Source organism: Leucopleurus acutus (assembly GCF_964270905.1).
Source record: "Leucopleurus acutus genome assembly, chromosome: 9".
NCBI classification, from domain to species: Eukaryota; Metazoa; Chordata; class Mammalia; order Artiodactyla; family Delphinidae; genus Leucopleurus; species Leucopleurus acutus.
The window spans coordinates 81,414,896-81,436,165 of NC_139144.1; the positions used below are offsets into that span (position 1 = coordinate 81,414,896).

Here is a 21,270-nt window from a genome sequence, read left to right on the forward strand (position 1 = left end):
TACAGAGTAAATCTAAATTTTCTGCCAGGGAGGAGAGAGGGCAGTTGTCTCTCTGTTCAGGGCTGGAGGGAGTGTCTGGAGGCTCACACCTCCTTACACACTTTTTAAACAATCTTCCATTTTTAGTGCTGGTTTTTTCTCTAGCTTTCAGTTAATCTGCTGCTTCCAATTCCTAAACTCTTCCAGAATCTTGTGGATGCATGTTTGTTTCTTTTTGGCTTTTTTTTTGCAGGCTGTAGATTGAATCTTTTTCTAATTCTTTACTGTACAAAGTCATTGACCCCTCATATATCTTCTTCCATCTTCTAAATTTTATCAGTATCTCTTGTATGTTATTGTTCCTGCCATTTATTCTTTGTCTTTAGAGATTGATACTTTTTTGTTGTGCTATTTCCATTTTAGTGGAGGCCTGAGTCAAAGTGTTAAGTCCTCCATATTTAACTTAATAGAAAAATTTTGAGGAATGTGTGAAAATGGGAGAGGAGGAGTTGTTCACTGATAAGATTTTGAAGGTGACTGTCAGTTCGTGAGAGTTCAATCATGTTGAACCAAAATCAAGGGGCATTTAAGAGAGAGGAAATAGCAATGAGGTGAAAGCTTTAGGAGCTGCAATCTCACAGTTCCCGACTAGAAAGGTTATCTAGTTCTAGGCATTTGCCAAACTAATTACAGTTTGGAACAAAATTTTTAAAAAGTAACTGTCTCCAAATCTTTGTAAAACCAGTTTCTAGTGGAATAGTTGTCCACAGCTATAGAAAGAGGGTGATTTGGGATATCCCACAGAAACCTGATTCTTTGTACTAGGATTTTCACAGCAGAGTCCCTCCATGGTTTCTCTCATTCTTCCAGTGAGAGAGCCTAGTGCATCAGACTAAGTCCCCACCTTTTCATTTCCTTCAATTTTGCTATTCTAGGGTCTGGCCAATGCTTTTAAAACCACTTTGAGTGACAGATATTCTAGGAAGGAGAGATGAACAAATTCACGTCAATGCTAGAATTGCTGATTCTGATTTCCTCACAATTCAAATTAGCAGACATAGGAATAGAAGTTATTTATTCTGAGAAACCTGATCTCATTACTACTGAGCTAGTAGAAAAGTGTATTTGTCTTCTATTTCTATCATTTATATTTGAACAGTCTATGAGGCAAGCCAAATCTAGACCTAAAACGACATTGTAAGGGGCACTCAGAACTGAGATAATTTCTAAGACTTTCACCTATTACTAAATTGCTGAAAACTCAGTATCCAAATATCATACAGAAGAATTGACAATAAAGTCAGAAGTAAAAACCAGTCTTCCCTTAGACTGTCAAGAATAGAACAGAACAGATAGTTATTTGTCTTGAAAAGTATAAAAATATAACTTTTCAGAAACTGAAGGGCTTGACATGATATCTCTCTCACCATCATTTTTACTTTGATGACTGAATAAGGAAATGGAATGTCCATAGTTTTGAGTGTTTCACAGAGGCTACTAAGTCCCGAATAATTAGTTAAAGAGGAGAGGATTTTCATGGAATTTCTGGAGAAGATACTTTTCTTCTAGCAACCCTATAATGACCAGGGCAATTTCAAGGGACAAAGGCTTCCCCAGACTTCTACTTTATATCAACTGCATAGATGACAGGCCAAAGAAATAGCCAACTTTATTTCTCATGACGGTTTTGTTTCTTCCTACAATTAGACATAATACAATATTAAACATGGCTATGTGAAATTCTTTCTGGACTTCATTCAATAAGCATGTATTAAGTACCTTTAATGTATTTAATATGATATGTAATAAATAATGTAATAAAGTGCTGTTGTTTCTCATGCTTCGTTGGCAACATTAGGACCATGATATACTGCAGAGACATCTGAGAGCAACTTAAATTCATCATCAAATAAGGTGAAGGTATAAACAAAAAAAAATATGTACATATGATTTTTATATAACATATTTTTCTTATTAAGCTGGTCTTCTAATATTATTTCATGGATTAAGAATTCTAATTTTCTTTTTTTCTTTTGATATGCTGGGACATCATAAACAATGATGTTTTATGCTTATAAAGATTCTTGAACTCTGAACTTACCTCATCTGTGTGGTACAGTTACTGCATGGCTACTGAAATCTGCATCATTACAATGAAAGGATGAAGTCGAGCATTCCAAAAGCTTGACTGTCTTTGCGTTCTTCTTTCGAACAGTCTAGTTAATTGCTAACTATCTTAGACACAGAGTATTACCTCACAGCCATCTGCCAAGGCAAACCCTCCACCAACAAGAATGGCTATATCCCAGGGCATGAATGACTGGAATTCTTTCCAAGTAATCAGTGGAGAGTAATCAAAAGCAACTGAAAAACAAAAGTCCTACAGTTACACATTGCTTAAAATATGACAATATGACATTGCTTATTATCCTAAGTAGCCATCTCACAAGAAGTTTTTAATATTCTTGTATTGTTCTTAGATAGGAAACTTGATCTGGACTTTGAGTAATTTCCATAACTTGTAAAAATCCTTTCTATTTTATTATAGAATAAATTTAGATAAATAACACTGTCATATATAATACTATTCATTCATTTATTCATTCATTCCACTAACATCTTTGCCTACTATGAGTCACAAGTGCATTGGGCTATACTGTCCTTTGCTATGTGAAATGTCTGTAATATGCCATTGGTTCAACAGCATCAGTAGAACATTATAATTATTATTCACATATATCTATTTGAATATTTTATTGTTTTTTCAAATCATGAGGAGGGTCATGATAGATTCACCAGAATTTCTGTTTAAAATAATTTGAAGTTCAGATTTTAAAATTTATCTATTATTCATGAGACCCTTAAAATGCTCATAAAGCAATAATCATAAGGATTTCTTTCGATATTTGGGTCCTGATAGCTCCATTGATTTGCTTAGAAATAACATAATCCATGAACACATTATGCCCATTTAACATTTGTGTGTAACAGGCAAGCTTCTACATGTTGAGGTTTTAAGGTTACTAATAAGTCCCCTTCCTGTCTCCTTATCCCAAACCTAAACCAAACCTACCCTCACTGTTGATGGAAATTTTGCTATTTCCTGCTCGAATTAAAGCCATATATCCTGTCAAAATGCAATCATCTCTGAATGTACCTCTCATCTAAAACTGAATATTTTATGTCTTATTTGGCATTTTAAAACCTAGTGTGAATGAGTTTATCAGGGAGAAGAGGAGCTGCAGAATGAGAAGGGAGAGGATGGTGGGTAGGGCAAGGTTCTTTCTGAGAAGGGGACTCAGATGTGGGAGCCAGAGGAGTTAAGCCAAGCATAGCACTTGACACTGCAAGGCCTTAGGGCTTTGACTGCAATGGTCAGAGTCCTCAGGGTCTCACAGGAATCACTGCTCTATATTACAACACCTCCTTATAACACATTTGAAATATTCTAGTCTCAAGTGAAGAACAAAAGGCATGTATTTCTACACTATACTGTTTACATATATCATGTCCTGGAAATGTGACCCATTAGTCATTTATCTATTCTGACTCAAGGAGGCAGGTGGGCCAACCCAACTGCATGACTCCCAGTTCCATCCCAGCAGATAAATAAAAAATAAATAAATAAATAAATAGATAGATAAATAGATAAAGGACGAATGAAAAACCTACAACTCTGCTAGGCCATTTCCAAACAATTTTAAACCATTTTCCCATATTGACAACATATGAATCTGACTACCCAAAATACTCTGTGCTAGTATAAAGCACAGGCATGGATGGATCCTATGTTTAAGAAGTGTGTGTGTGTTGGGGACGGGATGGGTATACGCACATAAACACACACACTTTCTTGTCTGTGTGTTATAAAGGCAATGAACGCTCCCACTGAATGTGGTTTCTTTCAACTGTGACACTAGGTTATGGCTAAGTGTGGGGTTGATTTGCATTTTCTCCAAGGCTACTTATGAGGCTGTAAATACTCTTCCCGTTGAAACTCCTCACCTTTTTAGATCCTCAGTATTTATTACCAAGGGCTCATCTTGAAGTATGACTTCCAAGTTCCTTTTCCTACGTTTGCCAATAGTAAGATTAATTCCGATTATGACCAGGGAAGTGGGTACATGGCAGACCAAATCCAAATAGTATCACCCATAGCAGAATCCTACATAACCATGGTGCATAAGGAAATCTAAGTCTAGCTTCTGCAAAGTAAGATAATCCTTCGTATAAGGAGAGGATGTGTGCTGTCTGAATAGGGGTTGCAGTGTATAAACAGGAGATGTAAGCCAGGGGCTGTGTCCATGTCCATTCCTTCTGTTCTACGTGTTAACTGAAACCAAGGGAATTTTGTATTTTTGCTCTTCTGTCAAATTCATTCAGAATTATAAGTAATACTCAACCAGTTTCTCCTGTAGGTATAGTTTTGGTCAATCTCTTAGCTGGGATAAGAAAGAACAGGAGTCCTACAAGTAAGGCAACAGTTGAATCTGTAGCAAAACCAGGGTACCTGAAAAAAAGACATGTGTGTGCATTAAAAAATGCCATCAAGAATTTGTATGAACTAAGCACCAACTGATTATGTTGATAGCATACAAGTAGAAGTGGTGGTATTGGTAATTTATTCTGGCTAATCTGCTCTAAAGTCTGTAATTCCCAACTAAATATGTAACTTAGTGGGACTGAAAAATCTCAGATCATATCCCCATTGTTTTCATATATATCTCCTTATTTTCAAAACCATGTATACATATGTTGATATACTAGGCCAAGAGTTCACTTCTAGGTAAAGCTGACAGATCTGGTAAATAACTTCTTTGAATTATTTCTTTAATTTTATTGGCAAAGCATTGAGGTTGAAACAATAGGCCAAATCCTGTATAACTGATTTATAAAAGGCTACTATTGAATTGTGGCACGGCATGGATGTTTTGAGTGTCCTTTAAAACTCTTCTGTAAATTGTGAAAAGGAATTGATCTGTTTTTCTAAGATATAACGTCTGCTTCTGTGTTTATAGGCCCTGGCCATATCATACAAATGAAATCACCCATTTAATGCTTTGCACCCTGTGAAACTCAATCAAGGTTATTAATTATTAGAATGGCTTTGAGGTACTCATAAATGATCACTGAACAAATTAAGAGTTATTCAGAAACAGATGGGGTCTTAGAATCACCAGGCCATTCCAGCAAGTAGAACAGGTTCCCAGAAGCCCCAACAGTTAAGAAGTACCTGGAGACCAGATATGAGTGAAACAGGCATAAATAATTAGAAGTCAGTTTAGAAGTTAGCGTATTAACTAGTGAATCTTCGTAGTCTGAAAAGAAGTATGTACACCCTAAAAATTATTTTGCTACCTTGTAACTCAGCAATGCATACATAGTATAGAGGCTCTTTATTCCTGTAATTTATTTGAACAATTTACATAATCAAGAAATGCATTATTTTATTCAATCTGACAATTTTATAAAGAAGTCTGTTTTCCCCAAATATAGATTTTCTTTATTTCATTGTGGAGTAAAAAGCTGCCTTGGTGTAATTTATTCAACAAACTTAACCCATATTTATTATTTTACTGTTCCTTATTTCTCTTATTTCAGTTATAATTTTGGTTGAATTTTTGCCAAATTAGGTCAGGCATCATGTAATCTGATTTTGCTTTATATGAAAAGACATATTGAATTCCTTCCAGGTTCAAACAGATGGAATGAAAACATGAGGTGGTAGCTATAAATCTAGATTTATCATTCTAGCTTTGGAAACTCTAAATGCCTAAAACCTCTACATTACAAATGTATTCTACAGAATATATACTTTAAATAAAATCAAGCCATAAATACAGAAATAACTGCTTTTTAAAAGACTTTTAAAACTATCATTTTATTTATTATTAGTTTATTTTATTTTGGTTTATTATGAACTAAGGTTGTCTCAGTATTACAAAATATTAAGCTTATGCAAATTTTATTTGCCTTGGCAGTTTATACATCTAATTGCCAATTAGATGTATATCTTCAAATCCCTTCCTCTTCCAAAGCTTTGTTTCTTTTCTTATTGTTTTCTCTCAGAATTCTAGATATCATGAGCACCTCCCCAAAGCAAGTTTTCCTTGTTTTCCTGCTACAAAAAAAAACATCTCCTGAATTACATTTTCCTCCCATAAAGAGTAGAAATTAGAAGCTGATTCTATTGAATTTCCTCTTGGGATTTCTGCCTGGTTTTTATTACCCATTGCCTGATTTCATTTGGTTTTTACATACTGGTGTTTAGAGAAGACCCTCCCTCTCTAGAATGATAGGAGTGGGATTTTTAAAAGGAGGAAGAATTATTTTTTCTGTTGGTCTAGGTCCTATTCCAAAACTATGAAGTTCGAATCAAACCATCAAATAATAGTTTGCTTTGAATAGCTTGCTTTGAATGATTGGATACTGCCTTTTGTTTTGACTTCTTGAGATGAAACGTTTTTGTCCTAATGGAAATAAAAAGTTTATAAAGCTGCAGCTGATCCTTTGAAACATGTACCACACTGCATTGCTGCACTTGTGTGCTCACTAGGAATTGGGACGCCGACTTGGCAGCTTTAAAAAAATGTTGGCAATGCCTACATAAGCAGAAGGCTCCGATGCAAGAATTTCTTCATTCCATGTGGGCAGAATAGATCTGACTCAAATGTTTTTGGTTTCTACCCCCACTACATGGATTTTTGCTGGGGGATGTGAGACAGGAAGTTCAAATCAGAGATCTGCTGAATTTAGGATCCAGAGGACTTCAGTGAAAGACAAATTTGGGAATGCGAATCTCAAAACCAAAGTATTTATATTGACATGTAGGATGGTCCTTAATTTAGAAAATTATGCTACAATCTTCCCCCTCACTTCACATGACTCAGCAATGTCTGCTGGGATATTAGACACTGAGAGATAAAATTAACTCTGACCCAGCTTCTAACATTAGTTTGTAAACTCAGTCTTATTGCTTACTCAGGATTTCCTTATTTATAAAATAGGGGCAGGATGGATTTATAGCAACTAATACAAAAATGGACATCAATAGAGGAAAAGACAAAATATGAACCAAATAAATAACCCTCCATAGAAAGAAAAAAAAATAAGCCAGCAAAAATCACAGAATATGAATTCATATCAGGTTACTAAGAAGCATTGAGTGGCATTGAGTTCACATAATAAACAATTATACTGCACTTCCTGTGGGGAGAAGCGCAGCACTATTCTAATTAGCGCCATTTTACAGATGGAGAAACTGAGAGGTAAGTGACTTGCCCAAAGTAAGTGTAAGAGCCAGGAATGGAACCCAAGCAGTGTGGCTCCAAGGTCTATACTCCTGACCATTTTAAAACATGGCTTTCCTGCAATCATATTTCTAATTTTGTAAAGATGAAAATAGCCTTGTCTGAAGGAGACTTATCTTTAGTTACAGGGTAGTTTGGTTACCTTGTTTGCTGCCTTACCCTAGATTTCATTCCTTATCTTTTTTTTTTCCTGAAAAGATAAGAATTAAATCTTTTCGATGGAAAAGAAGAAAAAAAATCTTATACAGTTTTTCAGAGTTATAGGAACCACTTAGGAGAAAAGCTGAGTATAAAACAGGAAGTGTTGACAAACATAACATGTAATGCTTACTCTGAAAAAAGCACGGACCAACCAGACACAAACCCAGGATCTCGGGTGAACCATAGCAGGGCCATTACAATGAAGAGGACTAAGGTCACAATTTCTTGATACCTGTGGGAAAATTCCAATCCTTTCATTTATTTTTCTCAGTCAGGACATTTGTAGAAACTCCCTGAACTATTGTCAGAAGTAGTCTTAGCAGAACACTAAGCACTGTCAAAACTTGATGTATCAAGTATTTAAGAGAATCTGCAGTTTGAAAGGGGCTTTAGTCCTCTGTGGGCCTTTCAGCTGCTTGTCCTTCCACCTGGTAAGTTTTAGTTAGACAAGGTGTGTATTTTATCATGTTGAGTTATATTCACAAAGGTTAGAACATTCAGGGCCCTTATCAAGTGTAATAAATACACTAAGACAATTAATTGTGCACATATTTGCCTTTAAACAGATACTTGCAGTATAAGCAGCATCTCTCTGTGTGTTTGCTTGCTTGCTTGCTTGCTTGCTTGTGTGTGTGTGTGTGTGTGTGTGTGTGTGTGTGTGTGTGTGTGTAACTTACTTTATTGGTCCAAGTTTTTGGTATTCTTGTTTAATAACCTCAGCACAAGCTTTTTGTTTGGCTGTTGCGGTTTTGCCACACTGTGCCATCTCCTTAAAGCTGAAAAGAATAATTAAGCCTGTTAAGCAAACAATTCTCCCTTTATAGAAGATACTTGTGTCAAAGTGTCAGAAAATACAAATCTCCCTGCTAATAATAAAAAGCTGTGCTTTTTGCCTATACCCCTATCTCCTTCTTTGAATTTCTTCTCCCCTTTTTTCTGTTTTTCCCTGGTTTGCTTAATTTTCATTCCATATCTCCCATGACATCATCCACTGATCTCTTCCAAGTCCTTTTGCACCACTGGAATTTTGCCATGTACCACTCATCTCTAATTTAATACTTCATTATATACCTGATTGTTATATATTTTAATATATTTCTTAAGTATCTTTATTGTTAATTTTCGCACATGTATAAGTTTTATCTCACTAGTGAGAAAACAGATTATTAGAGGGCAGGGGCAGTATCATGGATTTTTTTTTGGCCCAGTTATCTCTAAACACTGACATACACGGTAAATACTTGATTCATTCACTCAGTACCTCTGTCAAATTTATGAGATAGTTGGTTGCTAGATCCATCAATTTTCACAAAATATGCTAAACTCCAGTTATACACTAGGGCATAGAAGTCACATACACTAAAGATGAACAGAGTTCAAACTAGGTCTGTTCTCAGAACTAAAACCGATTCTATTAGTTTTTTTTTTTTTTGAGTTTGTTTACTCCTTATATCCTAATAGCATCAACCAGATAATTTTCCAATTTACTTCTAATAGTAACTGTCAGTCTCTATTTCTTTTAGCTGTTTGTTTTAGTGACCCCTTTCTCCTGTGACTAATTTACCTATCCTGAAGTCCAGGGTCTTCCAAACCTTGAACATTTTTTTGTGAAGTGCTGCTCTAAACCTTGATTTAAAAAAAAAAAAAATCCCTCCAGAGGAAGAAACAAATGGGAAAATGGCCAGATTCTTATGGATTATCTCTTGGAATGTCTATGAGAAGCTCAGTTAGATTATATGTTGGTATAGAAAGGACTTCTGGGTATATATCTAAAGACATTGACATCTAGATCTTGAAGAGATATCTGCATTCAAATATATCCATTGCAGCATTATTCACAACAGCCAAAATATGGAAACAACTCAAATGTCCATGGATGGACAAACGGATAAAGAAAAAGTGGTGGTATATACATACAATGGAATATTATTTACTTATAAAAAGGAATAAAGCACTGATACATGCCACAATATGGATGGACCTGGAAGACATGATGCTGAATGAAATAAGTCAGACACAGAAAAACAAATACTGCATGATCTCACTTATATGTGGAATCTAAAACAGTTAAACACATAGAAGTAGAGAGTAAAATGGTGATTGCCAGGGGCTAGGGTAAGGGGAAAATGGGGAGGTGTTGGCCAAAGTTTCAGTTATGCAAAATAAGTAAGTTCTGGAGATCTCTGTACAAAATAAAGCCTATGAAGAACAATACTGTATTATATACTTAAAAATTTGCTAAGAGGGTAGATCTTATACGAAGGGCGTTTACTACAAAAGGAAAAATGAAAAAAAAAACCAAAAAGCAAAGGAGGTGGGAGGAAACTTTTGGAAGTGATGGATGAGTTTATGTCATTGATATTGATGATGGTTTCATGGGTGTATGTTTATCTCCAAACACAGTAAGTTTTGTGTACATTTAATATCTACAGCTCTTTGTATGTCAGTCATACCTCAATAAAGCAGTTTTTTAAAAAAAGAAATCAGGGACATTTTCTTCTGTAAAATTGCTGGGGTAAACATTGATATTTTGGGGAGGGCAGCTGTCACACAAAGACACATTTCATTTATTTATTTTTGAAGTTTTTCCCTTTGTCACAATATAAATCCTACCATTAAAAAAGAAACTGATCCATGGACTGCCTTGAGAACCATCTGTAGAATTAAAAAGTAGAGTTAAAGGAAAAGATGAGTCTCCTTAGAAACTGTTCTCTACCCAGTAGACTGCATATGTATTTTGTCACTTTGGTTGGGGATAATCATTAGTTAAGTCAAAAGCCATACTGGCTTTGCTACAGATGAAGGTTAATGCCGTCACAAAGGAGCTGATGAAGCGTATGACAATGCATCAACCTCTCCTTTTAAATAACTTCCATGGCACTGATAGATGAGCTTCACTTCCCGAGTGGGTTGGGGTCATTTATGACGGGTGAGTTAACTGTGTTAACAGCCAACACGCTAATCAGAATGTATGGTGGCCTGCCAGGGGAGGGACTGATAATTTCTGTTTCTCAATCTAAAACCTCTGGAGGTGAACACCCTGGCAGACTGAAAAGGACACTGAAGAATTAGCTGGAGCATGAAACTGTGCCACGTCTAACCAACAGTGGACCACAAGGGGACAGTTTCAACATGCTACTGATCATGATTTATGGACTTGGCCTAATATATGCACTTCACAGGATGTTTTTCCTCATAGAGAAACACATTTCAGTACATCTGCCCTTTATCTTCTTGATTTCTCCTTTTTAAGCGGTGGGCGACTTCAGAATAATGACAAGGGTTGCATACTTATTTTATAAAGTCATTATATGCAGCAAAAAAAGAACAAAACAGCTGTGGGTCTGAGACCGGATGCTTTCTCTGTTGGTTTGGGATTCCTGTCCCCTGCATTCTGCTTTGCTACCTGTACGATTGAATCGACCCCCAAAGGCTTGGATTTCCAGGAAAGGGCATTTAGTATGCAGCTAGCCTCTCCCCACTAATGCCCACCTGCTGAAGGCGGTGACATTCCACTCATTTGCTTCAGCAGGAGGACAACCTCACACTGCTCCCACAATCTGGACAAATAGATTTTTCAAAAACTCATCAGTACCATCTCCCCACTACTAACAAAATTGTGGCAGTTCTGGAGAAAAACCAGGAAGAGGAATGGAGAGAGAAGAATATCAGTCCTTACATGACTAAGCTTGGAAAATCTGGGCACAGGCATGGGGGGGAATACGACCTGATTGCAGTATTTTGCTGTTCAAAGGAAGTACAAAAAGCTGACTTCAGTCTCCCCTGCTTGGTGGATAACATGTTTTTTCATTCATAGGTCCTTGAAATTATTTAAATAAAACCCTATGAAAATGAAGTTGAATTTTTTGGGGTTTTTTTTAGGAAAAAGAATACTCAAGGTTTGATATACAGCCCTTTCCCCTTTCTTTTGGAGTGTTGTTAATATATGGTGAATCTATGATGCAGCATTTTAGATTTTGCTGTGGAGCCCTGTATAATTTTAAGTGTTGGCTGTCATTTAAGTCATGTAACTCATTGGTACTTATGAACCACCAACTTCAGTCCCAGCCAAAGAAACACTTGCAAATTCTCCTTGAATGCATATATTTGACATTTTCCAGCTCTTGATTGATCCGTGTTTCCTACCTTGACTTCTCTGTATTCAACTGGGGCCCATCCGTGTTAGAATTACAGCATTGAAAGTGATCTTGCTGATCTTCCAGTTAAATTCTATGGTATTTAGTTGAAGATACTGAGACTGAGAATGGATCAGGACTTGCAAAGATTACTCATCTGGCTGGTGAGCAGCCACAGCTTTGTCCCTGCCTCCCAATTCCCAATCCAGGATTCTTTCGTTTTTCAAGGGCAAATCAATGTTGGTACTAGGATGAAGCAGGAAGCCCTGCATATTACAGTTTAAAGTAACTCGATAACCTGAGGAAATCCCCACATTAAACCAAGAGGAGGGACAAAACTTCTTAAAGTAACACTTGAACAGGTTGGACTGGGTCCTCACCATAATGAGCTTCGTATGCCCTTCTGGTCTATTAATGTCTTAATGGGTTGGGATCAAAGGAGACCAAGATGGAATTTCTGTCTACAAACTCTCTTCCACAGTCAACACTGGTTAGGTGATATTCTAGAGGGTCCTTAATGTATGTATGTGTTCATACGTGTCAGTGTTGTGGATAAGAGAAATGCAGAAATGCAGCACTCGTGAAATAGGTGTAAAAGCCCTGAATGAGGGGCTGAGAACATGGAACCCAGACACCTTTATTTATCTGATTAACGTGGAATATGTACTCACTTGAATCCTAAGAAAAGCCACTGAAGCCAAATCCATGACAAGAGGAGAATAATAATAGCAGCTGGGAAGGACATCAGAAACCATGATCCAAAGTTGATGCAATGACAATCAGGGTAGCGCCTGTGTGAAAATATGGAAACGTGTTCACAGAAGGAGTACAAGAGGAATCCTTTCTGATGGTCAGGGGGAAGCAGCACTTCCCGTCTTTCCTGTGCCACCAGCCAAGAAGGAAGATGTGGGAGGTATTCACCATTAAATACAGAAGTTAGTTTTACTCCTCACCTCTGTCTGTAACTGCATAATTATTGCTGCTTCCCACAAAAACAAGAGTCGGCATGTTATAACTTTTGCTCCCTTTATTCAATCTATAAGGAAGTGTTTGTGAAGGAACCTACCACGGTACCTGCTACTCATGGAAATGCACAAGAAATGGGTATGCATGGGTGTGTGCGTTTTGTTGTTCGTACTCAAGTCATCAGTATATGAGTGAGGAAAGACAAATAAGCAGACTTGGGAACAGATGAGAATTAACAAAACTGAATGTGTCCATTACCATTTCGTCTTGGGAGCTGACATCCCAGACTCGGAAGGGACTCAGACCCCACCCGCGTTGTCTCTCAAAGCTGTTTCCCTCTCTGTTTCTTCTGCCCCAGAGCAACTGCAACCATCTTACCAGACATATTCTAGCCCTTTCTTCCTAGAATTAGACAGTGCTTTGGGGCTCAGTCAAACAGAATAAATCAGATAAAAATAATTAAAAGTCCTGTGGAAAACATCAACTTTTCCTTTTCTCTCTCTTAGTTATTTTCAGCTTTTTAGCTCACATAATAAGAAGAAGACAATAGCAACAAAAAAAGTTCAGATACAAGCACAGTTTCTTTGGTAACCTCACATTCATTGTTTCAAAATGTAGTCTAAATTTCATATAGTTATCTATTTTATGACTGTGTGGGAAAAAAAAGAAAATTTGAGAAACAGTTGTCTTTAAATTTTCTTCATGAAGCAGTAACACAGAGTCAGAAATTGGAAAAGTACAGAATATAATACAGAAGTAATAAAAACACTTAACATTTTTAAAAATTATTTTTGAAATCACAAAATATAGAGAACTTTATAGAAATGACAGATTTTCAATATATATTTTTTCTATTTAAATCGTACCACTTAAAATTTAAGTGTATTTTGCCACTTAAAAAAGATCATGTAAATAAATGAGAAGATTCATGCTACATGCCTCAACATAAGCCAAATTTATTTATTTTAGAGCACTCCTTCTATTTTAGAATGGTTCCTAACAAATGCAAAGGCTGTTTTTAAAAAAACAAAATTAAGCTTTCAAACCTGCAGATTTCTAATGTTGTCTACAATTTCTTTGAGCTGATCTCCCTGGGTCCTAGAGTTATTGGCAACTTGAGGATGATTCCATCTACTTTGAAGAGATCCTAGGATTAGCTTATATATTTATGCCATTAGAAAGTGACAAATGATAAGTAAAAATTGCTATAGAATACAGAGAATTGATGAATGGAAAAAAATGCTTTACCGTGTCCATGAGGTTTTACTGAGAATTGCCTGCTTAAAAATAAATGTTGTTTTCAGTTGGAAAATAAAATAAGTGGGAAAAGGCTTAAGCTTTTCTCCCATCTGTTAGACTTGGATTACAGGTCAGTGGCCTATGTTACTTTGTTCAGCCTGAAGACATTGAGAAATGCTACTTGGATTAGGTTCAAAACAATGCCCCAAACCCAATTTCATTTTTCACCATCTGTAGCTCATACCTAGAAATCAGGCTGCATTGTTCTCCCCACCCACTGCAGAGAGTCCTGTGAGATTTGACTGGAGAGGAGCTTTTCAAAATTTTTGCCTGGAGGGATAGGTCATTTAGAAAAATGAAAGCTTAAAAAAGCTGAACTCTGGGGGTTGTTTTGTTTGTTTTGTCTTTGTTTTTTAACTCAGTAGTAAGAAAGTAAACACCATGCAGGTGTAAATATTTTGAATGAAAGTGGAATGAGTGGCATACTCGGGGTTAGTTTCACTGTGGTAGTTCTTTTCCCACTTCCGCATATCCTGTAAGTGAAGGGACTGCAAGTATCTGCCTAAAGCAGATACAGATTTCTTCTATCATAAACTATGTTAAGTACATTTAATTCTAATAGAATCATTTTCTTTCACCCAGCACTGTGTTTTGGGTGTCTACCATGTGCCGGATAGTCTCCTAGTTTTGGGGATGTAGTAGCGAATTAGATGGACATAGTCCAGACTCTCACAGTTTATATTAAATGAAGAACACAGGCAATAAACAAACAGGTAAGCATATAATGAATCAGAAAATAAAACAGAATAATATGATAAAAAGTTATTAGGTGGAGGGAGAAATTTTACATAGTGTGACCAACAAAAGAGATAGTTGAGATGAGATCTAAATGGCAAGAAGGAGCCAGTCATGTAGATAACTGGGAAATAGCATTCCAGACAGAGGAAGTAGCAAGTACAAAGGCCCTGGGGTAGGAATGAGTTTGGAAGACCAGTGTGGCAGTGGGTAGTGAGCTAAGTTTACAGTCACATGAAATAAAGTCCAAGGAGTAGCCAATAGGGGTCAGATCATATATAACCTTGTAGGCCATCAGAAGGAATTTGGATTTTAATACTAATGCAGTTAGGAGTAATTGGAACATAGTAAGTAAGCTAGGGATATGATCTAAATTAAAATCTATGTAAATTTATGAATTTCATAAAACATGTTAGTCAGGTGGATTGTCAAGATTGACCGTAACAAGAGTGGAAGTCAAGTGTGGTAGGCAGAGTTCCAAGATGAACCCCAAGAATCCTGCCCCTGGTATATATGCTTAGTATATTCCTTTCTCCTTCTGTGTGGACAGAACTTGTAAATAGGGCAAGATTTTATTCCTGGGATTATGTTCTTTTATGGCTAAAGTGAAAGGATTTTGCAGAGGTTCCCACAAATGGACTCTGAGTTAATCAAAAGGGAGATTATCTTGGGTGGGCCTGACTTACTCAAGGGAGCCCTTAAAAAAGAGATTTTCCTGCTGGCTTAAAGAAGTGAGCTTCCATGTTGCCGAAGGAAGGGGCCACACGGCAAGGATCTGGGGGTAGCCTCTAGTTGCTGAGAGTGACCTTACGCCAATAGTCAGCTATAAAATGGGCACCTCAGTAATTCAAACACAGCGAATTGAATTCTCTCAACAGCCTGAATGAAGACCCTGAGCTTCTGTGGAGGTTGCAGGCCCAGCTGACACCTTGATTTCAGCTCAGCAAAGGACCTGGCTAAACTGTGCCTAGATGCCTGACCCACAGAAATTACGAGGTAATAAATTCATGCTGTTTTTCTTTTCTTATTTATTTAAAAATTTTTATTTTTCAGCTTTTAAAAACATTTTAAAAACAGTGGAGTTGAGTAGATTTTAGCTTAATTTACATGAGTAGCAGTGAAGATGAAGAGAAGGCAATAAATTTTACAAATGTTTGGCATAAAATGTACGAAATTGGGAAAAGGTGCTATTCATTGAAATGAAGTCTTTGGGAAGAACAGGTTGGCAGAAGGAATGATGGATTAGGAAGCTGCTGTGGGCATGTTAATGTGAGATGTCCCTTAGTTTCCCAAGTGGCCATGGTGGATAGGCAGTTAGACAAATGAGTCTGGAATTGAGAGGGCAGGTTAGAGATGTAAAATTGGTGGTTACCCACATACAGGTGGATTTATAAACCATGGAAATGGGTGTGATAATTTCGGAAGTAAATGGAGGTGAGCGGAAGAGGAAATGCACCTGGGGCTCCCTATGTCTTAGAGGAATGAGCTAAGCGCATTTAATTCTAACAAAAATCCTGTGGGCAAAGCATTATATTTTCATTTTACACCGAAAACACTGAGTCTCAGAAGGTTAAGTGGATCGCTCAAGGTCACAGAATGCAGTCAAGCTGGATATTTACACCCAGGACGAATGTTGAAAACACAACCTCTCTTCATTAAAGCCTAGTGTCTTCAACACCAGCTCCTAGGTGAAAAGAGAAAATTCCATATATATTGCAAAACATCCATAAGCTAGAGTACAAACTTGATGTTTTAAGGACATTTTTGAACACCATATAGGAGTGATGGCGCCATAGGAGAGACATGCTTTGACCTAAAGCATGTATGTGCGTCAGTGTTGATATTTAGGAAGATGGTGTTGTCGATGCAGTTCTTATGCCCACATACAAGATCACAAATCATACTAACGAAATACACAGTACTGGTCTTAAAAGAATGGGTGCGGTTGTGGACGTTTACAGCCTTGAAACAGATTTTGGCCATTAAGAGTGCGATCAGCTGGTATCCACGCTGATTATAGTCCTTTTGATTAATGACTGTTTTGATGATTTCTGAGTCAAAGTCACTTTTCAGTTTTGTATTTATGTACTTCCAGAGGTTTCTTTTGAAATATTAATTACTCGTTACTCATGAGCCAGGCTTAGATTTCTAATGGCAATGGCAAAAGTAGAAGCGGCAGCAACAAAAAATGGTTAGGGTTATTGACAATTTCCTACCTGCCAGGCCCTCTGCTAAGGGCCACGGATGCACTATGCCATTTCATCCTCATAATAATGTTATAAGTTCTAGTCTTGCCTCCATTTTACAGATGGAGAAACTGATGTTTGCAGAAGTTAAGCTAATACATGGTAAGACTGAAATCTGAACCAATGTCTTAAGTCCAAACTCTGCAGTATCCAAATTTCTTCTCTGTTATTTGCCAGAGAAATTCTTTCTTAGAAACACACATTGCTCTTTTCTGCAGGGGGGAATCATAGTAAGTTTTGAAAGTGGCTGTTGCTAGGTAACTGGTTAGCCTTCTTCCTCTGTGATTAATCAAGAACGGGGGTTAGGGAAGCGGGCTTTGAATTTAGGGTGCCTATAAACACATTTCTTTTACCATTTCTACGTCTGTGAAGCTATAATAGTTATTATTTAACGTAGAATTAGTGACTGTGCTAACCATTGATAATTCAGCTTCCTTCCAAGCTGTTTTGTATACCCACATATTTCACTGCTGACACCTACAAGCTGAATAATATACTTTGATAATCAGCAAACTACAAAATTTTACTTGTGATATCTTCCATTCTTAATCTGATAGATTTGCCTTTTATGTTATTAATAGCTGTTGCATTTGTTAAGTGATATTGATGCATCAAAACTCCTCTGTTATGAAAGCAGTAATTGTCCCTAATCATATTTCCCTTAATAACTTTATTTTAATATCAAAAGATTATTCAGTTACTTAGATGATTCCCAGGAACAGTCAGCACTTCATTTATGTCTTGGTACAGTTCAATGCAACCAACGTTTATTGATCACCTACCTGTGCCCCTTGTGGGCTAAAAGCTGAAGAAGACAATAATTCATGAAGCCTTTAGAAGTTTGCAATCAGGGGTGGTAGTTGTGCATAACACAACTTTTGTGGGTAAGACAAATTTATAGAAATGTGAGTATAGTTTATTATAAGAGGAGATGGGAATGGAAGTTCTGGAGTAACCGAACAGAGTTTCAAATGATACAGCATCCACACAAGGAGAGAAAGAAATTGGCAGAATTGGCAGGTCTTTCAAGAACCAGAGTAGAAAGAAATGGGTTACTTACAGGGTGAGATTTATTAACAATAGTGTTAGGAAAGGAGGAGATTGGGTGATGACTAGAAGAGTCTATCAGTGGAGCAGAAGGGTCAGGTAGAGAGCATTGAGCAAGCAGGGTTTCCCTAATGAGAAGACGAAACAAAGACTATTTCCAGAATGCCCTATTCCAAGGATTAGTCATAACTAATGGTGAATTAATCACAAGGCAGTCAGAATTCGGGTGTCACAGGTACTAGATTCGAAGATTAAGAACACAAGAAATTTCCTACCTTCTGGCTGAGTTAGACAATTGGCTTAGTCTTCTCAGTATTGTTCTGAAAATCACTTTCTAAGCTATACATCAGCTTATGACAATGAGGGAGTGGTTCAGTCAAACTAGCCACATTCCCAGCTTTGCAACTCTTTTAAATAATACTTGTTATGTGTGCAGGTTTATATTTTATAAAAAGAAAATGCAACTCATGAATGCAAATACCCATGCAGTCTTTACTTGTCACTGTCAGCAAACTTGCTTTTTCAAGACTTTTGCCAACATGGCCCCCTCACAGATGGTCAGAGAGGCAATGAGGCTGCAGAGTGAAAAGGGCAATGGGACTCAGGCCAAGTGCCTCCACTGACTAGTGATCATGATTTAAACTCTTGGAGCCTCGGTTTCCTCATCTGTGAAATGAGGGCATGCATACACGTGATTTGAGAGATCTCTGTCTTCACTTGTCCCTTTTCATTATCACTCAGCAGGACACATCCTTCTTTCCAAGACTGACATTTCTACTCTTGTTTCTATTCCATTCCACTTCCACCTGACTCTTAGCCAATCAATATATTCTCTCTCTCGCTCTTTTTCCCCCAAACTTCACATAGCTCTGTTTTTACTGTCTCCTTCCCCTGAGTGTAAAATCAGACTGACACTACCCTTGTTCTAAAGGAACACTCTACCTCTGGTTATACCATGCTTGCTCTTTTTTCCTTTTCTTTGTCAAACTTGAAACAATCATTTAAACTAGCTGCCTTGCCCTCCCACGATGTCCTCACTCCTTAACTCTCTTCAGTCCGAATTCTGCCCCATACCCCACTGTTCCACTGCACCTGCTCTCTTGGAGGACACTGATGAGAACCAAAAGCCTCTTCTCAGCCATCATCCTACTTGGCCCTTACACAACATTGCATGCTCCTGACTCATCCTCCCTTTGGAAAATGGTCTCCTCTGTCTTTCAAAATCCCACATGGGGCTTCCCTGGTGGCGCAGTGGTTGAGAGTCCGCCTGCCAATGCAGGGGACGTGGGTTCGTGCCCCGGTCCGGGAAGATCCCACATGCCGCGGAGCGGCTGGGCCTGTGAGCCATGGCTGCTGAGCCTGCGTGTCCGGAGCCTGTGCTCCGCAACGGGAGAGGCCACAACAGTGAGAGGCCCGCGGACCGCAAAAAAAAAAAAAAATCCCATGTGCTCCTGGTTCTCCACCTACCTTGATTAACTTTCCTCATCTTCTTTCTTGTTAATATTTCCTATGAATCTATCCAGGTCTCAATTCTTTTAACTTTTTTTCTCCCTATATGACCATTTCTAGAGTCAAGATTTTAATATCTATGTTGATATATATATAGAGTCCCAAATTTACAACTAATTTCAACAATGTATTTGCAAATGCCTGCTGAAAATCTCCTTGTGGATAGATTCTGAGCAGGCCACTTCAATATACTCAAAATAAAATTTATTTATTTCTCTAATGAACCTGCCATGACTTCTCTAGAAGTTCATGTCATCACTACCTATACAGCCATATTGTCAAAATTTCCCAGAGTTGCCTTAACCCCTCCTGACCCTTACATCCTCACACCTAGTTACTCACTACCTTCTGACTGTACAGTGCCCTAAGACTAAATCCCCCCATCACTTCACAGCTAATCTAGTTCTGCCTCTCATCATTTGTCAGTACATTGGTAATAAACTCCTAACTGGTCTCCCGTCCCCAGACTCTTATAACGCCAGTGTGCACACTGCTATTCTCAACTGTGCAAAGACATGCACAGACTATGCACTGCCTCCCTGCAAAACTGATGACACGATTTTTGTGCTTTGATTTTATGGATTATTTGCATTCATTTTCTCCATAAACATGGTGTTTATCTCTTTTAAGATTGGGCCAGGTTACACAGACAGATTTTCTCTACTGATCAAGGGGTGCTGCACACAGCTAGAGTCCTCTTTAAGGATGCATGTTCAACTGTTACTAGGAAGGTAATATTTTAGGGAGACAGACTTTGGGGTCTGACTGATCTTGGTTTGGCCTTCAAACTGCTAAGCTGAATGCCAACTTTCTCAACTCTACTAATAATAGCCAACATTAATGGAGCACATGCTTTGTGTTAGGCACTGTTCTAAGTGCCATTTATTTTATGTAAAACTCAAAACAACTCTCTGAGAGAGAGAGAGATCTTATTATTATCTTCATTTATTTTCTGGCAAAATAACAGGCTTAAAGACATTAAGTAATTTGTCCAAGAGCTGGTATTTGAACACAGACATTTTAATCTCAGAGCTATATCTTTAATTACCACTGTATACCACTTCCACAGCAAGGATATATAGGATTCATGTGCACTATAATATATGTAATTCATCTGGCAAGGGCTCAATACATGTCACTTTACCTTCTTCCTTATATGTCAAAGAACAAATGTTATTATGTTTTAAATGTTTTCATGGTTTCCATATATGTATGTTTTGTCTAGACAATGAGATGGAATCTTCTTTCTGGTAATTTTTATTTTTTGCCTTTTCCGAAAGAATTCAAAACCATGCCTGGCACATTGTCAGTCCTCAACAAATGTTTGTTGATTGACTGAGTGAATAAATGAAGATCTGTTTTTTATTTGCACAGAATAAAATTTAGGTTTCTCAGAATTTACTGTTCTTATTTCCTTTGTGTAAAAAAGAGAACAAAAGACATCACATGTATAATATATAAATATATTTTATGTATAAGTAAATAGATAGACAGATAGATAGATAAGGCTTTTAAATGTGTTATCCAGTCTCTTCCTCCCATAGTTTATTTGTAAGATAGCACCTTTTTCTAAATGCTAAAGGCAAGAAATCATTGACTCTCATGCTTATGTACCCTTTGGAAGTTGGCAAGACCCAAAATGAATTTGTACAAAATGATCGTTGGTATTGCTCAAAAAGATGGCAAGCAGTGTCAAGAGAAAAGGTGAGATTATTGTAGTGGATTTGGAAATAAAGGGCGATTTCTCTCTGGCTGCAAACATCTGAACATAGAAAATAAATCTTTTTTATTTTCTGCAGTTTTAAGTTTCTGAAACTTTTTCCAGTGAAACTGAAGGCATTT

The 21,270-nt window shown here is 37.3% G+C and overlaps 1 protein-coding gene across 1 annotated transcript in view; it reads right to left on the reverse strand.

Annotated features, from left to right (window-relative positions):
* SLC13A1 (solute carrier family 13 member 1) overlaps positions 1–21,270 on the reverse strand; it is a gene marked incomplete at its 5' end in the record, with an annotated part of 75,157 nt that overhangs the window by 6,701 nt on the left and 47,186 nt on the right. Inside the window, 5 exons of the mRNA XM_082846143.1 lie at positions 2,234–2,343; positions 4,383–4,489; positions 7,621–7,722; positions 8,168–8,266; positions 12,298–12,417. Coding sequence (XP_082702269.1) covers positions 2,234–2,343; positions 4,383–4,489; positions 7,621–7,722; positions 8,168–8,266; positions 12,298–12,417 — 538 coding nt within the window. The remainder of the gene's footprint in view (positions 1–2,233; positions 2,344–4,382; positions 4,490–7,620; positions 7,723–8,167; positions 8,267–12,297; positions 12,418–21,270) is intronic.